At 39.7% G+C, this 24,238-nt stretch overlaps 3 protein-coding genes across 4 annotated transcripts; all 3 read right to left on the bottom strand.

Moving 5' to 3' along the window:
- Window positions 1-4,175: 4,175 nt before the first annotated feature.
- Window positions 4,176-7,759, bottom strand: LOC140769214 (cytochrome P450 734A6-like). 2 transcript variants are annotated; one of them, XM_073109847.1, is made up of 5 exons: window positions 7,256-7,756; window positions 5,979-6,202; window positions 5,638-5,879; window positions 5,159-5,561; window positions 4,176-5,003 (listed from the first exon to the last, which is right to left on the bottom strand). In XM_073109847.1, the coding sequence occupies exons 1-5, from the start codon at window positions 7,539-7,541 to the stop codon at window positions 4,566-4,568; spliced, it is 1,593 nt and encodes a 530-aa protein (XP_072965948.1). In that variant the 5' UTR covers window positions 7,542-7,756; the 3' UTR covers window positions 4,176-4,565. The 2 variants fall into 2 exon arrangements, with proteins under 2 accessions (XP_072965948.1, XP_072965947.1); XM_073109846.1 differs by having other exon boundaries at window positions 5,638-6,202; window positions 7,256-7,759.
- Window positions 7,760-17,329: 9,570 nt separating this feature from the next.
- On the bottom strand, window positions 17,330-21,564 carry LOC140769192 (GTP-binding nuclear protein Ran-A1-like). The gene is made up of 8 exons (XM_073109812.1): window positions 21,378-21,564; window positions 21,196-21,265; window positions 20,975-21,031; window positions 20,777-20,894; window positions 18,700-18,789; window positions 18,429-18,608; window positions 18,262-18,339; window positions 17,330-17,727 (listed from the first exon to the last, which is right to left on the bottom strand). The coding sequence occupies exons 1-8, from the start codon at window positions 21,378-21,380 to the stop codon at window positions 17,658-17,660; spliced, it is 666 nt and encodes a 221-aa protein (XP_072965913.1). The 5' UTR covers window positions 21,381-21,564; the 3' UTR covers window positions 17,330-17,657.
- A 530-nt stretch (window positions 21,565-22,094) lies between these two features.
- Window positions 22,095-24,167, bottom strand: LOC140768863 (protein BIIDXI-like). Its single transcript, XM_073109312.1, has 3 exons — window positions 23,863-24,167; window positions 23,027-23,524; window positions 22,095-22,910 (listed from the first exon to the last, which is right to left on the bottom strand). The coding sequence occupies exons 1-3, from the start codon at window positions 23,936-23,938 to the stop codon at window positions 22,387-22,389; spliced, it is 1,098 nt and encodes a 365-aa protein (XP_072965413.1). The 5' UTR covers window positions 23,939-24,167; the 3' UTR covers window positions 22,095-22,386.
- Between the last annotated feature and the right edge of the window lie 71 nt (window positions 24,168-24,238).

Below are 24,238 nucleotides of genomic sequence, written 5' to 3'. Positions count from 1 at the left end.
CTCTGATTTATCTTCATCTTTTTAATGGAGGTTCTTGATAAAACTATCATAATTCATCAGTTGGACAAATTTTCACAGAAGTTGAAATGTATATCATATATTATCAGATCCCTTGCTTTGCATTATAAAATCTTCTTTGTCTTGCTTTATCCCATTTAGCCATGTCTGTAAACAGGCAACAATTCATAGTTATAGGTAACCAACGTTGCTTCGATGGGTGAATAAGAGGTTAAATTCATGAGAATTTCATCTGTAAGATGTGAATATAGATACAGTGTTAGAGATCACAAATCAATCATAGAAAATAGAAAATAAGGTGCTGCATAACTAAGAGTGGGGATGCTTATGTTGTCTTGGTACATTACGGAAATGAAGGGAGATGTATGGGTGCTAAAATTTAGGTTTCAAGGTATGTGATCAGAGAGCATATTCTTAATGCATGTTTTGGTAACTTAAAGATGCTGTTACTCTGGCATAAAGATTGTGAGAGAACTACCTTGAGGTTTGAATATAGTTATCAAGTGGTATAAGGCTTCAAGAGGGACATGTTATTCCCACTTATGTGCGCATTCAACTGTGCATGTTTAGGATTGTCTCTTGAATTTTATGCAACTATATTTTCCCTTTTAAGACAAGTCTAGTGGTCTGAAATTGAAGTGAACTGCTGACACGAGCTAGAATAAATTGGACCTTATTCATCTAGGAAGCACGAGGACGTAGACTATTAGTGCTGGTTCAGTTGGAAATGGTATTTCGGGAGCCCATGTAGCATTTGTGAGCTCAAACTTCAAATGCAGCTGTAACAAATCAACCTATGGAGAAGGAAGAAGTTTGTGTTAATATATATATATATTTTTCAGGTAAAAGTATGTTGTCTATATGGAGGGCAAGAGAATGTCCAATCGTAGGAAAGGAGATTGCCATGCTGCTACTGTATACAACACTCCGACAGTTTGGCACAATTCAAGGGCCAGGGCCTTTGGCAGTTAGTTGGGCTAGAAATAAAGAAATAAGCTTTGATTAGGGAGTAGTTTAGCTGAGACCATGGATCTAAGGGAATTTACTGGGGAAAAGAAACGGCCGTTAATTAGTTAATTAAATACCTATATAGGATTATTCATGTGAGCATGCATCCTCCACACAAGGTCCTAGGTCGTATTTATTGTCTTTCGAGGTCTCCCATATGAGCTGGAATCCATGAGGAGTGTAGAATCCAAGTATATCAAGCTCAGTCTGTGTGTTTCTGGGAGAAGATTTGTTGTAAGCAAACGTTTTTTTCCATAGTGAGGGTTGAAGGGTTGGGTGGACTTTTTGGAATGGGAGGGATCGTCTTCATTGATGTGCGGTGTGCTGCAAGTAAAAAGTACCTCGATAACCAGCTGTGCAATCGTTGGTCGGACGGCTGTCGGGCCTAACGACCGCCAGCATTGGTGGGTCCCTCCTCAAGGCAACATGTGCTCTGTCATGCTCCAAACTTGGATTCTGATTTGAGTTTTCTTAGTGTGTGATCTCCACTTTCTCTTTGTCATTGCATTTGGGGTGTGCAAGAGATGTAATGCACGCACAATAACAGCAGATGCCAAAATTTTGACACAGATTGTCAAAAAAGCCGCAAGAATAATTTTAAGGTTAAAAGGTCCTCAATTAGAAAGAAAGAAAGAAAAAAAAAACTTAATTATTCTCTTTTGCATGAAAATAAATACACTGTTGAGTGGTTCAAGATTTCTTTTCGTTCCCCTTTCTTAATTCTTGTGGTCTGCTCTCTTTGTCGTTTGTGATGGTAAAGGATATCCAATGTCTCTGATTTCTAACTTGAAGAATTTATATCTAGAGAAGGAACGAGAATGATAACCAAAGTCAAAGCCTCAAAAGTTCCTGTGAAGCCCTGACTTCTTTTGTTGGTTAGTTTATAGAGTTGACTGAAGCATTCTATACCCGTAATGTAGGTGTTAGTTGTTGGAACTATGAGCCATTCGAGATTACAATTCGTAATCTGATCTGACGCTAGCTAATACGCATTAATCTAATCACCTAGAGGTACAATAGTTCATCCTTACCATAGATATGTTGTAGCATTCTATGCATTTATAAGTGACAACTGCCTCTTCATGATTACCCGAGAACTAATAAACAAAGATAGCCACCTTGCTGCTCGCACATGACTCCTTGTACCATTGGTTCCCTTTGAGTCACTCTGGCAATTGAGGAGGAAAGAAGGAAACAGGGGTTGGGGGGTTTAAGGAGATTGCTTTGAGGTTATTAACCCACTGTTTGTTGATTACTTTTCGTGGATCGCTTGCAGTACTATAGAATGACTATAATAATGCTGTCAATTTAGTTTGCTCATATATATTAGCTATTCGAATTATATATATATATATATATATATATATATATATATATATATATATATATTTTGGTTTGTTTGTTTGTTTGTTTAATCTTCCTTGAGATCAAGGATGTGGGATTGGAATTTGGCCCGAGCAGGAGAATCAAATGGAGTTATAAACAAAAGGGTCCAGTGGAAAAAGGACAAGAGATGATGCCTACCAGTAGGACATTAAATCCACTCCTGCTTCCTACCTGCCCTCCTTTCCCGGTCATCAAGCATTTTTGAATTGTAATGAGCCAGCAAATGCCTCCCAGCATTGGGAACGGAAGCTTCCTGTTGTTCTCGTCATTTGCAGCTCTCTCTGGACACCAAACACATCAATGCAGCACCCGAAAAACAACAAAAATAAAGAAAAAGAAAGCAGAGTGAGTCCTTTTTGCGATCGATGATTACACTGCTTTGGCATGCATGCAGTAGTCTGGGTTATTCCATGAGGTATGGAGAAGTCTGTCTATATCCTATAATGAGTGTGGTAAGACCCCTATCGGTTACTATCTAGCAAACCGCTCATAGTTTGTTCACATCTTTTGAGATTACCATCGTGATGATAAAGTGGGTAAGTAGTCGAATATTGGCATTAACGCGCCTCTTGCATGTCGGTTGAGAGGTGGGGAGAACCCTATGTGTGCGAGTAATGTGGTGTGGTCTTGGAATAGTTAAAAGAGCATGCTTGAAGTTAGTACAAAAGTTTTTTTGTTTTATTTTATTTATTTATTTTATTGCTTGAAAAAAATAAAAATCTCAAAGGTAAATTATGCCATGGGATGGGTCACATGCTCCTCGGCGTGCCGCACTTTATTTTATACTTGGGAAGAATGCACTTGCTTGGATTAAGAAAGAAACCCTCCTCTTCCACATGCTTTCTTTCCTGGGGAGCAGCAACACATGAGAACTGAACACATACGGCTTCCAAAGGCTTAATTGCTCGCCCAAAGTAACACTAGTTGCTCATATTAAAGATGAGTGGATCAGGATATTTCCCCTCTGTCCTTTTCTTATATATATATATATATATATTTATATATATTTTAAACTTATGCAATGTTAGCTTTGATATTATTATTTACTGGCCTTGGCAGTGGTAGTAACATTGTTTTGGTGATATCATTTACCTGGAAGAGAGTAATGCTTGGGAGCGAACAAGAGCTCTCCTCTAGGTTGCAAATTAATGAAGTGCTGTTTTTCTTGCTTTTATCCGAAAGGTTAAAGTAGAGCTGATCTTGGGAGGGTACACGTACTTCAACGTGGTCCACCAGTAATCGAACAATTGTCTGGGTAATGAAGACACTGTGCGGTCCATTAAATAGTCTATCTGTTTGAACAATGATTGGAAGTTTGAAGGTCCAATGAAGTTTAATGATGGAAAGCTCGATTTGTGGATCTTTTGGAGGCATAGGCTGAGAAGGTAAGCTGTAGCTGTAGCTGTAGCTGTAGGCTGTAGCTGTGCACCTCTATCATTGGGTAGAGCTGGAGCAGATTGTGCTCATATATATTATTAGGTCACTGTTTAGTCGCCCAGGTGAGATACTGTTAACTTGGGTTCCATGTGGTAAACATGGTCTGATTAGTAGAAGAAGGAGAAGAAAATTTTCTTTTAGATCTTAAAAGTCCACGGGACAAAATTTAGCACAGAGAAGCATTTCATTAAATTTTGTGCATCCACAAAAAGGGACATTGTCCGAAGCCAGAAAATAGAGAGACACATAACTGAAGCAGTGCAGTAGTATTTACTGTGGCCCTTTCTCTCTCTCTCTCTCTCTCTTTGCTTTACTGTGATAAATCCTTTGCAGACCAAAGAAATATATATATTATAAAAGAAGAAGAAGAAGAAGAAGAAGAAGAAGAAGAAGAAGGTGGAGTTGTAGTGTATTGGAAGATCGGTGGGGTTTATAGAAAATTACATACACCAAATCAAAGCCATGAAAATAAGAGACTGCTGGGGTCCGTCTCATTAAAATCCTAAAAAGGTCATCTGATCTGGTCAGGTTAGGAGGAGGAGGGGAGGGTACTTCCGGTAACTTGTACATTTCGGAAACGGACAGTTGTTAGTAGTGGTGGCTCGGGTCCGAGAGTTACATGTGTTGTATACATAGTGTCATTTTAGTCATTTCGACAGAGAAACCAAAGAATATAGAGCGAGACGAGGTTGAGGTTGAGGTTGAGGTGGTGGTCGTTATTGGCATTTGGACAGTGATCCGAAAATGATGGGTGCACCGTACTGGGGGTAGAGGAGCATCAGGACCGTCGGTGCGTGGACGTAGGAAGGGGAGAGATGGAATCGGAAGCGTTGGAGGATGACGGCGATGGTGAGCTTGGCCTCGAGGAGGGCTAGGTTCTGGCCGATGCACATGCGGGCCCCCAGCCCAAACGGTATGAAGGCGGTCGGGTGGCGAGCCGCCCTGGCCACCCCGTCTTCGAACCGGGCCGGGTTGAACCGGGCGGCGTCGGGGCCCCACAGCCGGGTGTCGTGATGGACGGCCATGATCGGTATCAGCAGCTCCGTGCCACCCGGGATCATGTAACCCCCCAGCTCCACGTCTGCCTTCGCCCGACGTATCGTCGCCACTGCAGGCGGATACAACCGCATCGTCTCGTTGAGTATCATCCCCAGCTGTTATACGCGATACAACAACCAAAAAGCTCTTATCGGTATCGGAATAAATTAACGATACGATACGATACGATACGATACGATACGCTTCGCTTTGCTTCGCGAAATGTAAAAAATAAAAATAAAAAAAAATTTAACTACATTAATGAACGTACGATTTTGAGCTTGGCGAGGTGGTCTTTGGTAGGGATCAGATCATGTGAGCCGCAGACCTGGAGGACCTCCTCGCGGGCGCGCTCCTGCCACTCCGGGTGCATGGCGAGGAGGACGGTGCTCCACGTCAACAGGTTGGAGGTCGTCTGCTTACCCGCGAAGAAGAATGTCTTGCACTCCTCCACGATGTCGTGCACCGTGATCGGAACCGGACGCGACGTAGACGATGGACTCCTCTTGTTTGTGCTGTCGTTGATCATTAGTCCTAGTAGATCCTTGGCGCGGCCTTCGGGATTCTCCGTCTCAGAGTCGACCTCCTTCCGCCGGCCGATGAGCTTCACCAAGTTCTTCCTAATCTCCTTGTCCAATTTCCATGAGCTCGTATTCTTCTTCGTAGGTAGAAATCTAGTATAATCGAACTAAATTTAATGGCCAAACGTACGTGCTTGAGTTAATTGGAGCAGTATAGAAAATTGATTACCTGTAGCCCGGGATGAACACCTTGCGGAATGCCTCGGAGGCGAAGGACATGAGTTGGGTCTGCAATTGGAAGACGACCTTGCCGTCCTCGTAGCTCCGACCGAATGCGGTACGGGTGATGGCGTCCTCCGTCACGATTTGGAACCACTCCGCCACGTCGATCTCTACCTCGCCGGAAGGGGACATGGTCGACCATTTGTCCACCATGTCGACCACCGTCTTTCCAATATATGGTATCAGCAACTGATCCAATTCGATCCCAAGCGCAAGGTGAAAATTTTGAGAGATAAAACCAGCGCTAGTTAAATAGTAAGAGAGAGAAAGAGAAAGAGAAGCAGTTACCTTGAGATTTTCCATGTGAAAAGTTGGTGTGAGGACCTTTCTATGGTGAGCCCACTTGTCACCATGAAGGCTGACTAAGCCTTCTCCCTCGAGCTGGCGGACCATGGGGTGGGATTCATACCGATCAAAGTACTCGGATCGTGACAAGAATATCTCGCGAATAAGGTCCGGGTCGGCGATGGCGAGGCGAGGAGTCGGACCAAACCATAGCAGAACTGTGGAGCCTGCAAGCAAAACAATTAAACCACCAACGTCGATGGATAGAAATGGTATGGGATTGAATGCAGAGCGAGCACAGATCGAGACTGCGATGGCCATCTAATCGGGAAGGGGAAGGGGGAGGAGAAGAGGGAGAATATCATATCGATCGCAAAGAGGAATTGGATAGAGCTTAGCTACGTACCTCTCAGGGTTACAGGAAGGGGACAAGGAAAAGGATAGAGATAACAACAGCAAACAACCCCCAGAACTTGAGAGCTACAGGAACAACAACTGTAAAAAAGAGCTGAAAGCGAGGCAGAGAGCTCTCTGACTTGAGAAGGGGAAAAAAAATAAAACCCAAGCTGGTACAGCAGTAAAGCCAATCTGGCCATCTGGGCATACTAATAGTACTATACTCATGACCCACAAACATATGAGAGAGAGAGAGAGAGAGAGAGAGAGAGAGAGAGAGAGGGAGAGGGAGAGCTAGTGATGCCGATGCAATGATGAAATGCGAAGAGGAGGAGAAATATAGAAGCTGACAAGAGCAAACCAACAACAAAATTGGTTTTACGAAAGGAGAGAAATACAGATCATTAAAAGGTAGAAGCGCAGCAGATAGATAAAACACACAGCCTGAAAAGGCAAAGGGGACACCAAGATTAAGTACCTCCTCCAATTAATCGAGAGCAATATTTAGTTATAATAGCTCAATTAAGAACGTACATAGGAGGAGAAAGCTAATTAATCAAGGAGCTGGTGAATAGCCCACCAACTGATCAACCACAGGAAGACTGACAGTAGTAAGAGGCCTGGGTGACCCAGCAGAGAGGATATATAATAGTAAACAAGCATGAAAGCAGAGGAATAGAACACCCCGAGAAGATGATGGAAGGCAACATTTATATGTATAGAGACATTTAATCCCCAAATTAATAAGAAGCACAAGTCTAAGAAAAATCCTCAGAAAACTCAATGTGTTAAGTAAATGGGAAGAGGAAGATTTATATACTATCGCAAGAGAAAACCCATCAAAAAGGAAAGAGATATAATTAAGGGGTGTAATCTATATATACCATAAATCTTCTTCCAGTGGTGGTAAAAGGCAAGGACTCTAGGGAGGATATTGTGAGAAGTTTGAGGCACCATTGGCTTGGAAGAAGCCTCCACCATCAATCCAATCATCTCCTTAACACACCCAACGAAGAAGCGGTACGGCGGACCCCGTATGCCTTGCTTGGCGAAGTACTCCTCCAACCTCCTGGGCTTCCACCATAGCACATCCAGCACCTTCGCTGCCATGTACATGCACAGACCCACCATCCCAACTTTCCATAACCAGCCCACCATCACATCCCCCATCCCTCCTCTCCTCCCTCGATCCTTGCCTTAGCCTTAGCTCTTGCTTCTATACAAACAACATGGCAAGCTAAAGACTTCTTCTTTTGTGGGGTTCTTCGGCTTTCTCCTCGCAGCAAATATGGAAAAGGTGGGAGGTGTTTATAAAGAGGAGCTGGAGCTTAAAAATAGAAAAGGAAGAGAAAAACAAAAACAAAAAGTTTGTATTTTTTGAAGTAGGAGAGAGAGAGAGAGAGAGGGCGGGGGGTTTTATAGGAGAAGAAATGTAGCAAGGCCGGCGCCGTTGGGGCCGCCGTCGCGCTGTAAGGGTCAACGAAAGGGGCAAAGTTCGTTTCGTTTAATGACCAAAATACCCTTGGTTGTTCGGGTGTGTGTACGCGCTTTATCTATTTTTAGTTACTTTCTCTCTAATTCTTCAAACTCACGAGGGATTTATTAAAAGAAAAGGAAACAGAGAGGAGAGAGGAGGAGTTTTTAACGTCTTTTTATTATTTTAGTTAAGCTTTTTATTTTTATTTTTTTTAGAATGGAAAATAAAAGAGAAAAAAAATAAGAAAGGAAAAAGAGAGAGAGAGAGAGAGAGGGGAAGTCCGATTGAAGCAGAAGAAGAAGAAGAAGAAGAAGAAGAAGAGACAAAAGCATTAAAATGGGAAATTAGTAGTAGCGTAACAGAAGAAGAATAAGACTGCCACTTGCTATGATTGTGTAGTGAATGCCAAGGCCCATTATGACAGCGTAGCTCGATAGCAATTCGTCCGCATTTATTTTCCCTCCTTTGTTTGTTATATTAAGCTCCGCAAATGGTGGGCTGCATTAAAAGCTGGATATATACACAAATTATGTTACGTTTTCGTATTTGCTTTTATAATTATGATGATCGATACAATTAAACTACCTCAATTAATTCTCCAAGAAAATTAATTTTAAGCGCTTTCGTGCATGTAGCTTGTGAAAAGCTACCTACATATATATATGATAACCCAATTAATAGAAAAGACCGAGAGACGAAGACTTTTAACATCCCCCAAAACGAACAAACTGCTGGTGCTGGAAGAGTAATAGAGAAATCTAAGTTACAGCTCGCGTTTATTGCAGCTTGATGGAAGTTAATAATAAAAGTAATGACGTGAATTATATATAGCTAGAATGCCGCGATGCAGTTTTAAGGTGCTTGCTTCATCCTAATTCATTAGACTTATACCACTTTGGCACTAGACACTGGACACTGGGCACTGGGCACTGGGCAGTGGCACTGGCCTGTTACTTTGCAGTCCGCCGAGAAGGTATCCTAATTAATGGCCGGTCAATGAAATAAAGAAGTAGATAAGTATTAACTAAAGGAAGCTTCTCATCTCAATATCTAATGGGATCATCCATCCATTACATCTCTGAGACCGAAGGTCCGTTTTGCTCATTTCTCGCAGCTTCCCAGAAATGACAAGCATCTGTGTGTGTGTGTAAATAAAAACAAAGGTAGAAGAGCATGAGATGAGGTACATCTCCATATTATAACTAAGCCTAAGTGTATTGCAATAAAAGCAAACTTCATTTTTTTTTTCTTTAATTTTAAATTAAAGCGGAAGAATTCCGATTTCACAAGCAACTTTAGTTTATTTATATTATATTATCCAAGTAATTGTATAATGAAGTGTGATAAGGAGTTCGAGAGCCTCTCGTGGGAAGAAAAGGTTAAATTTTTTTAAAAAACAAAGGGGGGAGTGGATGTTTTTTGGAAGGGTGTACATAAATTAGGGCACATGGCATGGCAAGGAATGAAGAGCTTTTCTCTTATTATTATTTAAAATAATGTACCAATTAATCGGGGTATATATGTTGGTGAGGGGTCCAGGCAAGGGCAAATTAGGGAACAAAACTTTCCAAATTCCTAAGCCATGTCGTAATGGAACCAAGACAGGACGAGACTGTGTGTTTCCATGCAACCACAACCCCAATGCTCAGGTTTGGGGTTTAGGGTCCGCCCGGGCTCACCCTACCATATATAACACCCCCCCCTTTTATTAATTAATTAATTGAGATGAATTACGTTGTTTACTAATCATCTAACTTTGATTCGTATTCATTTAATATCAATCTTAAATTAACAATTTTATTTTTTTTTTGAACCGGACAAGAATTACGAATGCTTTGCACCTAAACCTAGACAGACTTTAAAAAAAAAAAAAAAGTGATTCAAACAACTTCCTCTGAACTAAAGTAGACAGTTACGATCGATAATAATAATAATAATAATAATTAATTGTAGATACCTAGCAGTTGATTAATATTTTATGGTAGGTGAGAAAGAAAATTAAATATATAGTTATACATATATATGAATATGTTGTGCGTAATGATATCACTCTCCATTTAACTTTAACATTCATCGTGCATGACGTTTGTTGCAGTTGCATTGCTCCATTTTCAAACTTGTTTCGTTAAAGCACCAATCGGAGATGATCTGAAATCTTAAAATTATACATAATTTGCTGGCGTCTTTCCTCAACCAATACCCAGTCAGTTTCACTCACACCGTAATGTCAAAAGGTTTCTTTCAATTAATGGACTTATGATGCCCTCCGGATAACCTTGGGAAGTGTTTGTTAAGAAATAAGCTAGCCACCAAACTCGACTCTCCATATTTTATTTTTTTAATCTTCTACCGGACCACGAAGTTGGATAAGAATGTGTTCAGTTTAGAAACAGTACGATAGCCTTGTTTTTATGGTGTATTTGATTCAGATTAATGGGTGTGCCAAGAAGAGGTCCCAAATTTGGAGACACATTGAGAAGAGTAGGTAGATGTGTAGCTCAACACCTCTGTATAATGCCAAATTATAAATGAGAATGTCTGGGTCCATCTACGTTGTGATTTGAAAGACCCCTTTTTAGTCCGATTGCTACGTGCTTTGATGCAGAACGCAACAAGCTGTCATTACAATATAGTTGGTTGCTGATCTAAACGTACCTACTTAAGATTAGGTGCTTAAAATTATGTGTAATTAGCTGGTATATGGATGTTCTCCAATGCACGTACCAATAATAATTAAGGATCCAATTCCAGAATTCTAAGCGTTGACATTAAGATAATTATGTACACCATTAATTCGTTGGGTTCCAAAGTTTAAATATTATATATATGACGACCAAGACCAACTCATATATATGAGAGTAGTTCAACGTGACATGCATGTAGGACAACCAAAGTTGATGATGGGGCCACGTCCCTCAAAGATACATGTAAGTAATAAGGACTAGCTAGCGCATGCTAATTAAATATCTATAAATTTATTTATAGGGTTCGATTGTGGAGTGATATTTTGACAGGGAATCTAAATTTTCCAGGGTCCCAATATTGGTCTTTTTCGTATGACGTGATGAATGAGGAATAACTTATATACAACTACCAACTAATTATCTAGATTTGCACTTTGTTGACATCCTCGTTCTTGTTTGCGTTCAAGTAACAACATTACTTTGCGCAAATTGTAATCAATATACTTAATATAGTTTTACCAAGTCGTGTGCAAATGAAGATATATATATATATATATATGACGAGCTGCCAACTTTTCTCCATTGCTTTCCTCAATTTTCTTGGTTCCGTCTGAGGTTGTTATAAGGTCATAAATGGTGGGAGCTAGGAGCTCCATCTTGGCGTGCCAGTCTTTGGGTTGGGTTCATCCTTTGGTGGAGTAAAACTGGAATGTATAGTCACAGAAACAAAAAGAGGTAGATCAAATACTTTGGTCATATCGCGCTTGTGAAAGTACAAATTTATTAATTAAGCAGGAGATTGCAATCAATGATCACTTGGATAAAACTGTGACCTTTGGAGGATGAACCAAAAGAAGAGAAAATTAAATAAATTGCAATTGGAAACCGTTGGTTACAGATACACACACACACACACACACATGTACACAATCACCTCTTGCTTTAATTTAATTGGTTTCATCGTTTTCTTCTCATTAAATGATGTCAGAAAAGCTGCCAAGAAGTAGCAGTTTTTGGGGGGAGAGGATGCATGGCTGTTGCTTTCCGGATCAGATGGCCTGATCGAGTTTGGATGGTTGTTGTTTCCAAGCTTCAGCAACCATCAAAGCAAACGCAATCAACCCAGCCCCTTGCAGTAGCTGGTATTATCATCAGATGTACTGCTACTACTATTCCGGATAAAATAGTCTTCAGTTCCGCCAGGCATAGCTCCTTCTTTTCGATAGTATAAATTGTTTTTTTTTTTTCATATATAAGGATTAGTTAATTTACTAGTTACTGAAAATAAAAAATAATAAGAAAAGGCACCAGCCAAGTTATGTTTAAATATGCTCTACTCTCTCTCTCTCTTTATACATATAACGTTCTTAGTATGTGGTCGCATCAGCTAAGAGTCATATTTTGGATAGTAATTAGCTCATTACCTGCTTATTATACTTGCATCTAGCTTATCATTTGACAAGGAAATGATAACAATATCTCCCGATTAATTTAAATTAAGAAGGACCGACCATGAATAAGTTATAACTAGCTGCTCCACTTTGAAACTTTCATGGTGTATATATATATAAAGAATGTTAAGACAACAATAAACATCAACAGTGTTAACAAACAATCCTTGGATGGATCATGCGACACACATATACAACATAGAAAAGGAGTCCAGAGGAATCGTGGAATTAATACCATAGAAATGGTAATATATAAGGTAGCAGGAACTCATGCAAACACGTACAGCACAAGGACAATTAAGGTGCCCAACCACTACGCGGAACCCGTGCTTTATTTTCTTTGTTCTTGTACATGTCGGATACCACGACAACGTCCTTCATTATTATACTATACGTGCACAATAAAGAGGTAATTAAAAGGATTATACTTAATTACTCAACATTAATCCAATATCCTAGACAGACTAAGATCGATGTGGTCCAGTACTGTAATTAGACTCTCACAACTGAGAGAGAGAGAGAGAGAGAGAGAGAGAGAGAGGGGGGGGGGGGGGGGAGGACATATAGCTCTCTGGCCACGAACCCAAACAGTGAAAGCAACAGTCCCTAAATCTGTCCGTATATTTGGGTTTACTGTTGATCGTCTTTGATTCTCTCACCTCCTCTTAATACTATTCACTGCTCCACTTCTTCTGCATCATATTTATTGCTATATGAGGTAAAAGGGATTCCCTTCCTGACATCTGAATATACTCAAATCCAAGTGAATTAATTACCCACCCCTGCACTGCATGCCAACCACCACCACCACCCCCCCCCCCCCCCCCTCCCCGCCAAAAATATATATATAAATATTAATATTATCAGGATATTCTTCTTCTTTATTTCTATTTATAGTAAAAAAAAAAAAAAAGGAGGAAAGAAAGAAATTCACCAAGTAACAGTGCACAGTGGCCGTTCGATCTTTTCCGTTCCGCAGGCATTGCGTTCGGCTCTGGTGGACAGAATGGGTGTGACTATTTGCATCGAACGGCTGAGATCGCATGAACAGCGGAGTGGAACAGTTTTTTATCTCTCGCTGGTCTAGGGGACATCGCAACGGCCAAGATCCATGGGCCCGCGTGTCGTCGAATAACCGTGCGACACGTGGAGGCCAATCATTTCCCCCTTCCCGGTGTGGGGGCCCGCCGCCCTCGTTTTTGTCCTCTTCTGCTTCTGTTGCGAATCAAGTTAAAAAAAAAACAAAAGGGAAATTTTTTTTGAATTTCCCAAAAATGCCCCTGCAAGACCTTTACATGTCGCACTACTAAGTTTCTTTGACGTATAAACAAAGGATTTAGCTACTCGTCGCTGTCTCTTAATTATAATTTAATCAAGGATGGATGACAGTTGTTAATGCCCACATAAGACAACCCGGCGGCGCTAAACTAGTTGTCCGCAAGGAATTAATGTCAACTTCCTTCCAAGTTTGACAGAGTCTACTAGTAAGTCTAATGCCATGCATAGTTAATATCAAGCAATCCTACTTGGCGTCCTTATCCCTCCACGTTCCAACTACTACTATTCCCACCCTTTAAACAGCTCAACTTTACATAGAGTTTTAACTCTCAATTGTGTCATTTAATTTTAAGTCTTAAAAAAACTTTTTTATTTTATTTTTTATTTTTTATTTTAAAAAAAAGGAGATGAGGGGTATTATTGGAAAAGGGAAAGGCGGTTATTGATGCGGTTTGCGAGTACAAAGATAACAAACTCTGGCACACCCGGATATTGTTCGAAAAAGTCGATTCCTCCATCCTCACGTATTTCGAGGCATCACTTACTTTTACTCCATCCATCCACCGTCTCTTATTACATGTTACAGCTTTCCCCTTTAAAAAAAAAAATACTAATGCTTCTACGTATGTATTGGTTGGTTGGTCTCTCTCTCTCTCCTTCTCCCGATGTTTTTTAGAAAAATATATATAAATAAATAAAAGTAATAAGAGGATGGTTATAATATTAATTCCTAGAATATGTAATGCGTCCATGATTCCAAAACGAAACTATATATTAAGTATCTTCCTTAAATCAAGTTAATAAACAGTAGTTTCAGGACATAGATAGATAGATAGATAGATAGTAAGTATGTTTTAAATTGGGAGCCAGAGTGGGAGGAGTAAAAATAAATTTGTGTGCATGCATGCATGTTGATGTCGATTTGGGAGAGGAGAATGTAGAATGGAGAATGGAGAATGGGGAATAGGGAATAGGGAATAGGGAATAGGGGAATGGGGATGTATGTCATTGTCTTGTTAGTCCCCAACAATGAAAGGAGATGTCTTCTTAGTTGCATGTGCTCCATCTTTTCACAGCAGCAAAACCCGGGGATTCCACCATGTGCTCACACTTCCGCCGTAGTACTTGTCGCCTCCCAAACAGCTAGCAATAGCATGCATGCAGGAGATCTACTCACTATTATAATCTTATCTTATCCTATTCTATCTACTCATCAGGTTTAACTTAATTAATCTGCATCCATCTTATCTACCATCACTTTCTTTTCTGATCAGATGATCATTCATATATTACAAAACTCTTTACCTACATTTTTGGTCTGTTGTTAAGTGTTTGATCAATTCAATTCATGTCAATATTAAAACATAAATAAAGACTTTTTACTCATTCGTGTAGTTGACATGGTGAATTACTTATCATATTTCTCAGCCGTACGTGATCGATCAATCACTTCTTGGTTAGTTAGTGGAGGAGTTAAATTTGGACGAATTGAATTGATAAATTTGCTTCTTTTAATCAATATCGTCCTCTTTACTTACTTTGTGCTTAGGTGTAAGGAAAGAAATTAAAGCGGCGGGTTCCTAACGTAGTTGCAATTGTTAATCTCATCGATGACTTCTTTTCATGCTAAATTTCGGTTACCGGGCAAGGAGGGTCAAAAAGGCTCACAAAGCATGCCATTCATACACGCATCATCCCACATAATAAAGAAAGTGAGGACGAATGACATTTCAAATGGCCTTCCACAATCTAAACAGTCACAGTACAACGTTTCTTAATACTTCCAACACGTTTAATTATGTCAATAACTTAGCTCATAACGCGCATCCAGCCAAATAATTCCTCAAAGTCCAAATGAAAAACGTAAAGATATCAAGATTTGGCAAGAAACCAAAAGAAGATTCAAATCGCAAGATTCCTATGCAAAAAGTGCAGCTGAATTATATGCATGAATCAACTTCTATTAGGAAATCAGATTTGATCAATGCCTCTTTATGGAAATAGAAAGCTTGTCAAAGTTTTAGTTAATTTGATATAATATCTAAAGACTCATATGATGCGACCAAGCAAAACAAGCAGGTTAAGATGTGAAAAGATGGTTGGTTTCTGCACCAAATTAATCTTTATGGGAACAAACATTGATCCCCCACCACAACCTCATTAGTAATGACAAAAAGAAGACACCCCCCCCCTCCTCCCCTCCCCGCTCAAGTTTCACACATCCTGAAGTTGGTCGACCCATTGGGCTCCAACTCCGCCTACTGTGGAGCCCATCCAACCAAAGTAGTTGGCAGACATGAACAAAAAAATTATGGAAAATGCTATGGGCGCGTTGCTAACATCCATCATTTATTACACTGTCGATGATTAGAATGTCTTATATACATGGGCATGATAGAGCTGACTAGATATATATATAAATAATAATTGGAAAGCAATTGGAACGCAAGGCTTTGGTTGGGAGAACCTAAAAGGTTGCTCGATCTCCTTTGTCCAAAGTTGGCATCAACAGAAGAGAAAAGGAGAAGAATGCATGCAAAGTCTGTGGATGGATAGTGTGAACAGAGCTGCATCCATCCACTGTAGTGGAGAGCGCAACTATAATGTGATTGAAGTCCCGACCACCTACCGACAGTGTTGGGTCACCAATCACCATGCATGCCAAGTAAGTAGCCTCCAAGCCGCGTCCAATATATGCATGCATGGCCCATGATCATCATTCCTCTCTCGATCGGTCCCCATCCATCTTTCTAGTTACGCTGTTTCCTCTCTACAATTAATGCATTCCCTCAATCTACAGTGTGAAATGGAGAGCGGGGGGAGGAGAGCGGAAGACATACTTTGCTTGTCTCTGTGTTATTCCATGACCCCACACCTGGAACAGAGAGACATGGTCAAGGAGTACTACTAGCCTTCAGATGCTCTGCTTTAATTTATTATACGCCACTTTACTGCATAAATGCCCAACAGTTTGTGGACAATAGTCAATAGTGGTGTGGCCCGTTTGGCTCAGTAAACCTCAATTTACATACGAAAATTATTTTTTAACCGAGCTCAACTTAATAAGACCCAAAAAATAATAATATAATATTTCAGTGTATAATACATATAAATTAATATAAACCTTTAGATCAAATTACTTCTTATACTGTCACTCACTATTTGATTAGGTCTTAAACTCAAAATTAGTTTCAATTCAAGCTCGATCAAGATCTGGGCTTAATTATACTCCTAACTGTGGGCTGAATTAAGTAGGCCGAAAATAGACCATGACTGCATGACAAACATCAACCTGCAACCGCATCTATCCGTGTCCACTGCTCACTATTCTTAAACCAATTAATTAACATGATTTAATATTTAGGCTGGTCGTTGCCATTGACAAGTTTCATCATAGTAAGGATAAAGCCAAGAATGCTTACTTAAACTTATAGACATGGATTCACAGTTCCGGGTTCATAAATACTAAGATAAAAATAGGAGAGGCTATATATATATATATATATATATATATATAATTCCATACATCCGGATACATGGACCACACCGGTGGCTTGCTTAGAGAACGCTGGATCACTTTCGTATAGATTATTAAAAATTAGCTATTCTTCAAACTCTTAACCCTCTACTGCTCAGTTGCTCACAGAATAGTAACGTTGATTAACCATGAAACAGAAATGAGAACTCGTAAAATCCAATGCCAATGAACAAAGAGTTTAAGAAAATCGAGCCTCGTATCTACATTTTTAGATGACGCAATTTTTGAGTTTGGTGATGCTTAAACATTGTTGAGGCGGCCACAATTCAATTTAATAGAAGTTGATCGCTGAAAATAATAGCAGAGTTAATTGACGTTCTCCATGACCAACCAATGTGATCATTCCAGTAGCTTGTAAGTAGGGCAACTAAAAAAAATCAGCTCTCAAAGCTCACGCTGGTGGATTTATGTACATACAGAAAATTGATACTTCAAGCATTCAAAAGTATTTTCGTTGACCCTCAAGATGGATCGTGCAAAAGAAAGACAAGCAAAGTACAAGTTTTCTAGCAGTCAGCAATCCCAATAGGTTATCTATCAACAACCATATATAATAATGATAACAGAAGTGATATATTAAAGAGAAGCATTTGAAGGTTAAACACATTCTACGCACTCAGCTTAGAAATTAGAGGCGTCCATCACAAGAAAAATCGACAAAGTACAAGAATAAACCAACAGGACAATCTCAAACAGCAGTCGGAAAACGATTGCTAGGGATTCCAGCTCAATCACCAGCTATTACTGACCAGGCATACAAATGGAAGAACTTCGGCGAAATTTTTCTTCCTCAATAAAACTTAAGCTTGAGATTACTGTAAAAGCAGCAAGAATATCTCAGACAACAGAAATCCTCGCTCAATCAAATGCCTCATCATCATCGTCTGGAAGAGGCTGCGCTGCAGCAGCAGCTATCTCAGCTTCATATCTGTGGGAAAAGATGATTTATCTCACAGTCAGTAAACCAGAAGATCGATAGGAAATTAACAGAAAGATTAAAACAAATCTGGAGAGAGTCCAGCAATACACCGACGAGAAATATGAAAATATATGCTGGAAGAAAAATGCAACATCTACTATACGTATTTTCACTTCAACTTCAAAGTTGGAAAAAAAAGTATAACATCACCAACTAGATGCAAAATGGCAAAGACTCATATATATAACCACACCAATCAAATAAACTCAGGACATCCTGGAAAAACTTACTACATCATTATCACCAAATTACATTTTTAAACAGAGCTACCATTTGATAACTACATATTGCTTCATACAAAATCAATATGGGAAGCACGAACAGATAAATCTCTCAGAAAAAGTAGTAAGTGCTTACTTCCTTTACCTACCACCAATTTCATGTTAATATACTTGCATAGAATTCACCAAAATTCCTACATTTGGTGTCTATATGTTAAATACCATGAACTTCCACAAACACAGACAAATCTTTATCACTTACTGTTGTTGCGCAGCAAGATCAATTTGAACCTCAGGAGGAGCAAGAGCTGGTGATTCAACAAAGTGAAGATTTGTGTCCCTGCAAAAGGAGTAATCTGATATTAGCTCCACTTTTCAGAATTTGAAAACAAACATGACTCATGAAATGTGACACAACAACTACTGTACCCTGCAAGCTTTCTGGCTAAATAGAGAAATGGCTTCTCAAAGTTGTAGTTGCTCTTTGCAGAAATTTCATAATACTGAAGATTCTTCTTCCTGTGAAATGTGACCATCTTTGCTTTTACCTGCCTGTTCTTCACATCAACTTTGTTTCCACAAAGAACAATGGGAATATTCTCACAAACTCTGTTTCAAACAACATAAAGATATGTATAAATTGGCAAAATTAAAAAAATCAGAGAACAATGATCTGAAACTTCAAGGGAAAAAAACTAACCTGCATAAATCCCTGTGCCATGTAGGAACATTTTTGTATGTAAGCCTTGCAGTAACATCAAACATGATAATGGCACATTGTCCATGGATACTGCCAAAGAAATGTATCAGTTAGTCTGTTACCATCACGGCAAAATACTAAAATAATATTCAAAGAAAAGGTTGTCGAAGGACACATTCAAAATAAAAACAGTATTTTCTACTTTATACTTTTACAGTAAAATCCAATGATTCTTGAATTGTTCAACTGGATCCAGAGTGGATATAAAGCAAATAAACCAAAACTGGACAGGAATATAGCATCAGAAGCTGATCATTTATGAGGAGCTAACAAGCTGCAGGTCTGGCAGTTAGACTGAAGAAGACTTGAATTTAAGAAGACTTCAAGAGGAAATTGACTAAAACATTACAACACATCAACATGAAACAAAAAACGGAGCTCAAATCATAACTAATCAAAGAAACCCTGCAACAAAAGCTGAGACACTGTTAGGTCTGGCAGTTAGACTGAAGAAGTTTGGGATGATTTTGGTTTCTGTACTTGGAAAACTGATCACATTTGGTCAAGAAACGGGGTAGCAGATCCAATTCCACACCTAATAGTAGAATAGGAAATGGAATATCCCAGATGATAAGTCAAGCATCATTTCCAATGGAATACAACATCTGGATTCTGGAGTATTAAGTTAGAAAAGGCCATTTGGATAATAAATGCAGAATGTGAGGAAATCCCACATGGTATTCTCAAACCAAACAGCCAACCAGCCCAGGTTCCAAGATCAGCTGTCAATGAAACTTGTTTATCCTAATGGATGATCACATTAAGCAATTGCCTTTCTCAACTCTTGTTTTCCAGCATTTTCTTTTGCAATAGTTTCTAGAATGTAAACTAATTGTACAAATTATGTAGATTAAATATTATCTTCAGCCATAAATAAGACTCCAAAAGGCAATCAATCGTGAGTGCTATTCAAGTCAAGTGACAGTTTATGTATCCTTAGAACATTAGTTCATGTACTTCCATATTGGGTTTTAATGATTCTACGGAAATGTGAATTATTGGACTTCCCAATACCACATATGCAATGGTTTAGAGGATTTCCAAGTAAAGGGGTTTGTTGCATTTTTTCTCTATATTTACAAATACTATTAAAAAAAAGTCAGCAATTGCTTAGTAAAATTTAGAGAATTGAATTAAAGGAACAAACATAAACCAAAACGGTAAACGTGATAAGAAAACAATATGGATTTAAAGAATGTGTGTATAAAATATACAAATCCTTTTTAGCTACTTTGCGACACTAATTCTTCCATTGGATGGGGAAGAGCATGAATTCTATTGTCAGTCAACTAAATTTTGTTGCAACAGGTACCAAAGGCCACTGTCAGTCAAATAATGCAAACTAGGAACATTCATCATTTTACTATACACTACAAATAACTTTCACAAAAACAGCGATATCATGATACTGATAATAGAATATTACACTGTTGGCTACTTTTTAAAGTGTGCTAGAAGAAGAACCAAAAAGTGCAAAGTACTTAAGAGTTTCAAAAAAAATTAAGACTTAGAGATGAAGATCATAATATACACAATAATGTAACATATTGCGTCTAGCAACACCCCCCCACACCAGTTGGCATAACACAATAAAGCATTAAAAAAAACATTCGAATAATACATCAAAAATAAAAGTAATTTTGTTACTTGTGTTCTATCATATTCTTTTTGCTACTCCCAATGATTCAGATGCACAGAACATTACATCCATAAACTGTCGCTATGAAAGTTACAAGGGGACAAAGGAAGAATAGAACAGTATAGGACGTCTACTGTAACCATGCGATGTTTCTTTTGTTTCAGATAGGTAAAGCGAGCCACAGTTCCTACACCCAAATGGGAATAAATGAAAATAGGAAGCCAGAGGCAGCTATTTTCACCAAAATCCTTACAGTAGATCATCATATTTCAATATCACAGAGCTAGGCAGATATCAATAAGGATACATTGTTGTCGAAGCACATTATGGTTTTACCGCACAAAAACAAAATACAACAAAATCAGAAACTATACTCACTAGTATCCGTCGCGAAGCCCACCAAACTTCTCCTGCCCAGCAGTATCCCAGCAGTAGAAGCGGATTTTCCCACAGTTAGTGTGGAAATCCAACGGATGCACTTCGACACCAATAGTAGCTGCCATATACGGAAACAAAACCATAAGAAGATATTTATACAGTAGCTACAGAAACCAAACAAGCGGATCGGATGCTTACGTTCGTATTTTTTCTCAAACTCTCCTGTGAGATGTCTCTTGACGAATGTCGTCTTTCCTGCGCAAAAAAAAAAAAACACGTCAACTTCATTACAAAAGTATCCATATTTTCTTCAATTAGTGGATCAACAAAGGTCGACATATCAATATATAACGTCAAATGTATGGATTATACATAGATACAACCGCTAGATCCAGAAAAACGAGGAAACAAAAAGATACCTGTTCCTCCATCTCCAACGATCACGAGCTTAAAACTAGGGTAATCCACCGCCTGCTGGTTTGGAAGAGCCTGCAGCACGTACCATAACAAGAAGAGGTCAGTTGCAAAACCAAAATCCTATTAATATCACTGGAAAGTAAGATCGCGATCGGAAGAAGAAAACGAGAAGTGAGAAGGCTACCATTCTATCTCTTTTTCCCTTCGATGGCTTCGGAAGAAAGGAAAGGTTTTGATCTCTCTTCCCTCCCGGCGGCTGTTCGAGGAGAATGGGAAGAGGGTTTTGAAGTGAATGAAACGAGAAGAAGGAAGAGGGTAAATATAGGCGGGGTTTGGGCTTTGATCCAACGCGACCCTCCGAGGCACTTCGCTTAAACTTGACGCAGCTTTCTCAGCCGTTGGATCAGAGCCCGCTCTGCTCGTTTTTTAATTTATGCCATACACATGTACGGTAAGAGATCCGCTTTTGCTTTTAGGATTGGGCGGTGGATTCAAACGCAGTGCATTCGATAATATATATATATATATATATATATATATATTTTGTTTTGTACGAAACTTGTCAGAGTAATACCCGAGGATAGAATTTCGTATTCCAGAGGTTATTGATCTGACTTATAAATTTAAATCAAGTGTTCTTATTTATTATATGTATCTAGGGAATACTTAATAGATATGCATTTCCTATTTATAATTGAGTAAGAAAATGGGAGGGAATTTTTTTTAAGGGTGTGGAATGAAATAGGTTGATGGTAGGAGAGTGAGAGATAATTTTTAAAATAACTTTAGTTAAATGTAGAGCAATTGTGATTGAAGTTATTTCTGTAATAATTTGGGTAGTATTTATAATTTAGATTAAAGATAATTCGATGTCTCTTTTCTAATAGAAAATAAAAAAGAATTTTAAAATAAATGTGATTAAGTCATCAACATAATTTAACCCACAACTTACACCATAATATTTTGACCTGGTCTGTGAATTATTAAGGTGGTCGTAAACTTTCCCGCCAATCAATAAGTAGCCTAGCTAGAAGCCTAGAAGACTAAACCGATCAACGTTTATTGTGAAAGAATTAGCAGTCGATGCGAAAATAATATATCTAGATACGATGTAAACAAATCATCAAATTGATGGAGCAACAAATACCACCTCCTCAACCTTTAGTGAGCTCTCTCTCTCTCTACGTTCACTTCTAGTGGCGAACGCTCACCAACTTGACACCATCAATCACAGGGCCACACAGCGAGCTAAGGTCATCGCTCCGGGTATTATAAAATGAGCTCCAGAACACCACTCTCGTGCGGGGTCCCGTAGCCCGGAATCGGAGCATTGCTCGCTTAAACCCACCGGTTCCTTTAGATTCATAGGCGACTTTGATGGACTCCTTGGCGGCGTAGGCCTCGACCATGAGTGACCCCATGCAGGCGTTGTTGGCGTCACCAACGGTGAAGGTAAGTACATAAGAGCGGTGCGGGACGGTGCGGACGACTTGGGAAATTGCACTTTCCTTTCCGGCAAGGAGCTCTACGGCACGGCTGCCTTGTGGGACGGAGAAGTGGGTGGAGTCGAGGTACTTCACGGCCTTGAGTGATTCGACCATCCAACCCGGGATAGGGCAGTGATCATCTATCATTGTGGAAGGGATGAGGACTCCCCAGCTCGTGTTCGGGAGGATGTAGGGCCCCTCCTCGAAGTCTCCATTCTTCAACAAGTTCTCTGTATTTTTTTTTTATAAATTAGTTACACTATATAAAGATTGTAAATTGTGTTTTGTTTTTTGTTTTTTTGAAAAAAAAAAGAAAAGGGGAAAAAAAAGGGAGTAATTAACGCACTGTTGGTCCTCTTAGGTGTGTACAGGGCCTTCATGGCGACTGAGTCGATGAGAGGACCACAAGCCGGGTCCTCAGCGACGTTGGGGTTATGGATGACGACCTCGACCTCATCGGATTTAGCGATCCAAGCCCAAGCGTAGGAGTCCCATCCATTGCTGCTGTACATAGTCTGCATGGGGAAGACGCCCGACTGCGACGAGGCCGACACGTTCAGCTTCTCCTCCTGGGCGCACGTGCGGGCGGCGCTAAAGGTGAGGGAGTAGCGTATCCCGCGTGTCACCTTCACGCGCTGCTTGATCGATGCGTCGTTGCCCAATCGGACGGCGTAGGATCCCTCGGGGACGACGAGGAGCATGTCGCCCTGCTTGTGCCCCGACTCCACGTACTCCACGTACCCGGAGATCTGCCAAGATGGGATGGCGCCGCGGCCCATCACCTGTGTTCCCTTCAGCTCAAAGGACGGCGGCCTCTGCTCGAAATTTCCGTTTGGTAACAGCCCTGCCAATGCAAATTAACAAATGTAAAAAATAATTAGCTAAATAATATGATAGATATAGATGTATAAAATGAATAGAATCAGTTCTTGAATTTATAATATATATATATGTGTGTGTGTGTGTGGCACTTCATCTAGGAGGTGCTTTTTCTTAATTATTCTATCATACATAAGACTGTTGTCCGAATACTGAGAGTGGACGCCTATTGAACTTAACTAATGCATTGAAGTTAACAGTTTGGTTTAGATAACAGGAAAGCTCCATGACTGAGGATATGAGAAAATAGGAACGTAACGAAGAGTCAGATGATTAGTTGAAAAATAAGCCATGGGATCTTACCATCGATGAAGGCGACGGCCACCTGAAAGATCGTACTTAATAGCAAGAACGATCCGAAAATGGCTAGATTTCTCATAGTGATGGGTGAGAGGGATAAGAGATGGAAGTGTAGAGATGATGTGATAGACTGTGGGTTCACACCGGGGTTATATTGATGACGCTTTACAAAAGTCCCATGAATTTGCACTTATCTTTGAAACTGCCATCGAATTTAAAATGCAGCGTCTTGTCGATGTGCCAATGATCTTGGCGTATTCTAAAACAGAAGGTTACTTATTGTCTACTCGCCCACTTGTCCACTTCACACGGCAGGCGTAAAGACACTCGTAACTTGAATGTGGGTCCCAACAGCTTCGTCCACGTGTCACTGTGAAGA

Source organism: Typha angustifolia, chromosome 10, assembly GCF_048772165.1.
Source record: "Typha angustifolia cultivar Huaian chromosome 10, ASM4877216v1, whole genome shotgun sequence".
NCBI lineage: Eukaryota > Viridiplantae > Streptophyta > Magnoliopsida > Poales > Typhaceae > Typha > Typha angustifolia.
This window is presented reverse-complemented; position numbering and strand designations above follow the sequence as displayed.

What these genes read in the sequence shown, in the direction of transcription:
- LOC140769214 (XM_073109846.1), bottom strand. Translation starts at nt 7,541, where the DNA reads ATGGGGGATGTGATGGTGGGCTGGTTATGGAAAGTTGGGATGGTGGGT. An exon ending in GTGTTCATCCCGGGCTACAG is followed by an intron (nt 5,562 to 5,637) that starts GTAATCAATTTT and finishes CGATTATACTAG; the next exon opens with ATTTCTACCTACGAAGAAGA. An exon ending in ACCTCGCCAAGCTCAAAATC is followed by an intron (nt 5,004 to 5,158) that starts GTACGTTCATTA and finishes CGCGTATAACAG; the next exon opens with CTGGGGATGATACTCAACGA.
- LOC140769192 (XM_073109812.1), bottom strand. An exon ending in GTTTGAGAAAAAATACGAAC is followed by an intron (nt 20,895 to 20,974) that starts GTAAGCATCCGA and finishes CGTATATGGCAG; the next exon opens with CTACTATTGGTGTCGAAGTG. An exon ending in TGGCACAGGGATTTATGCAG is followed by an intron (nt 18,609 to 18,699) that starts GTTAGTTTTTTT and finishes TGTTTGAAACAG; the next exon opens with AGTTTGTGAGAATATTCCCA.
- LOC140768863 (XM_073109312.1), bottom strand. Translation starts at nt 23,938, where the DNA reads ATGAGAAATCTAGCCATTTTCGGATCGTTCTTGCTATTAAGTACGATC. An exon ending in GGCCGTCGCCTTCATCGATG is followed by an intron (nt 23,525 to 23,862) that starts GTAAGATCCCAT and finishes TTGCATTGGCAG; the next exon opens with GGCTGTTACCAAACGGAAAT. An exon ending in CACACCTAAGAGGACCAACA is followed by an intron (nt 22,911 to 23,026) that starts GTGCGTTAATTA and finishes AAAAAAATACAG; the next exon opens with AGAACTTGTTGAAGAATGGA.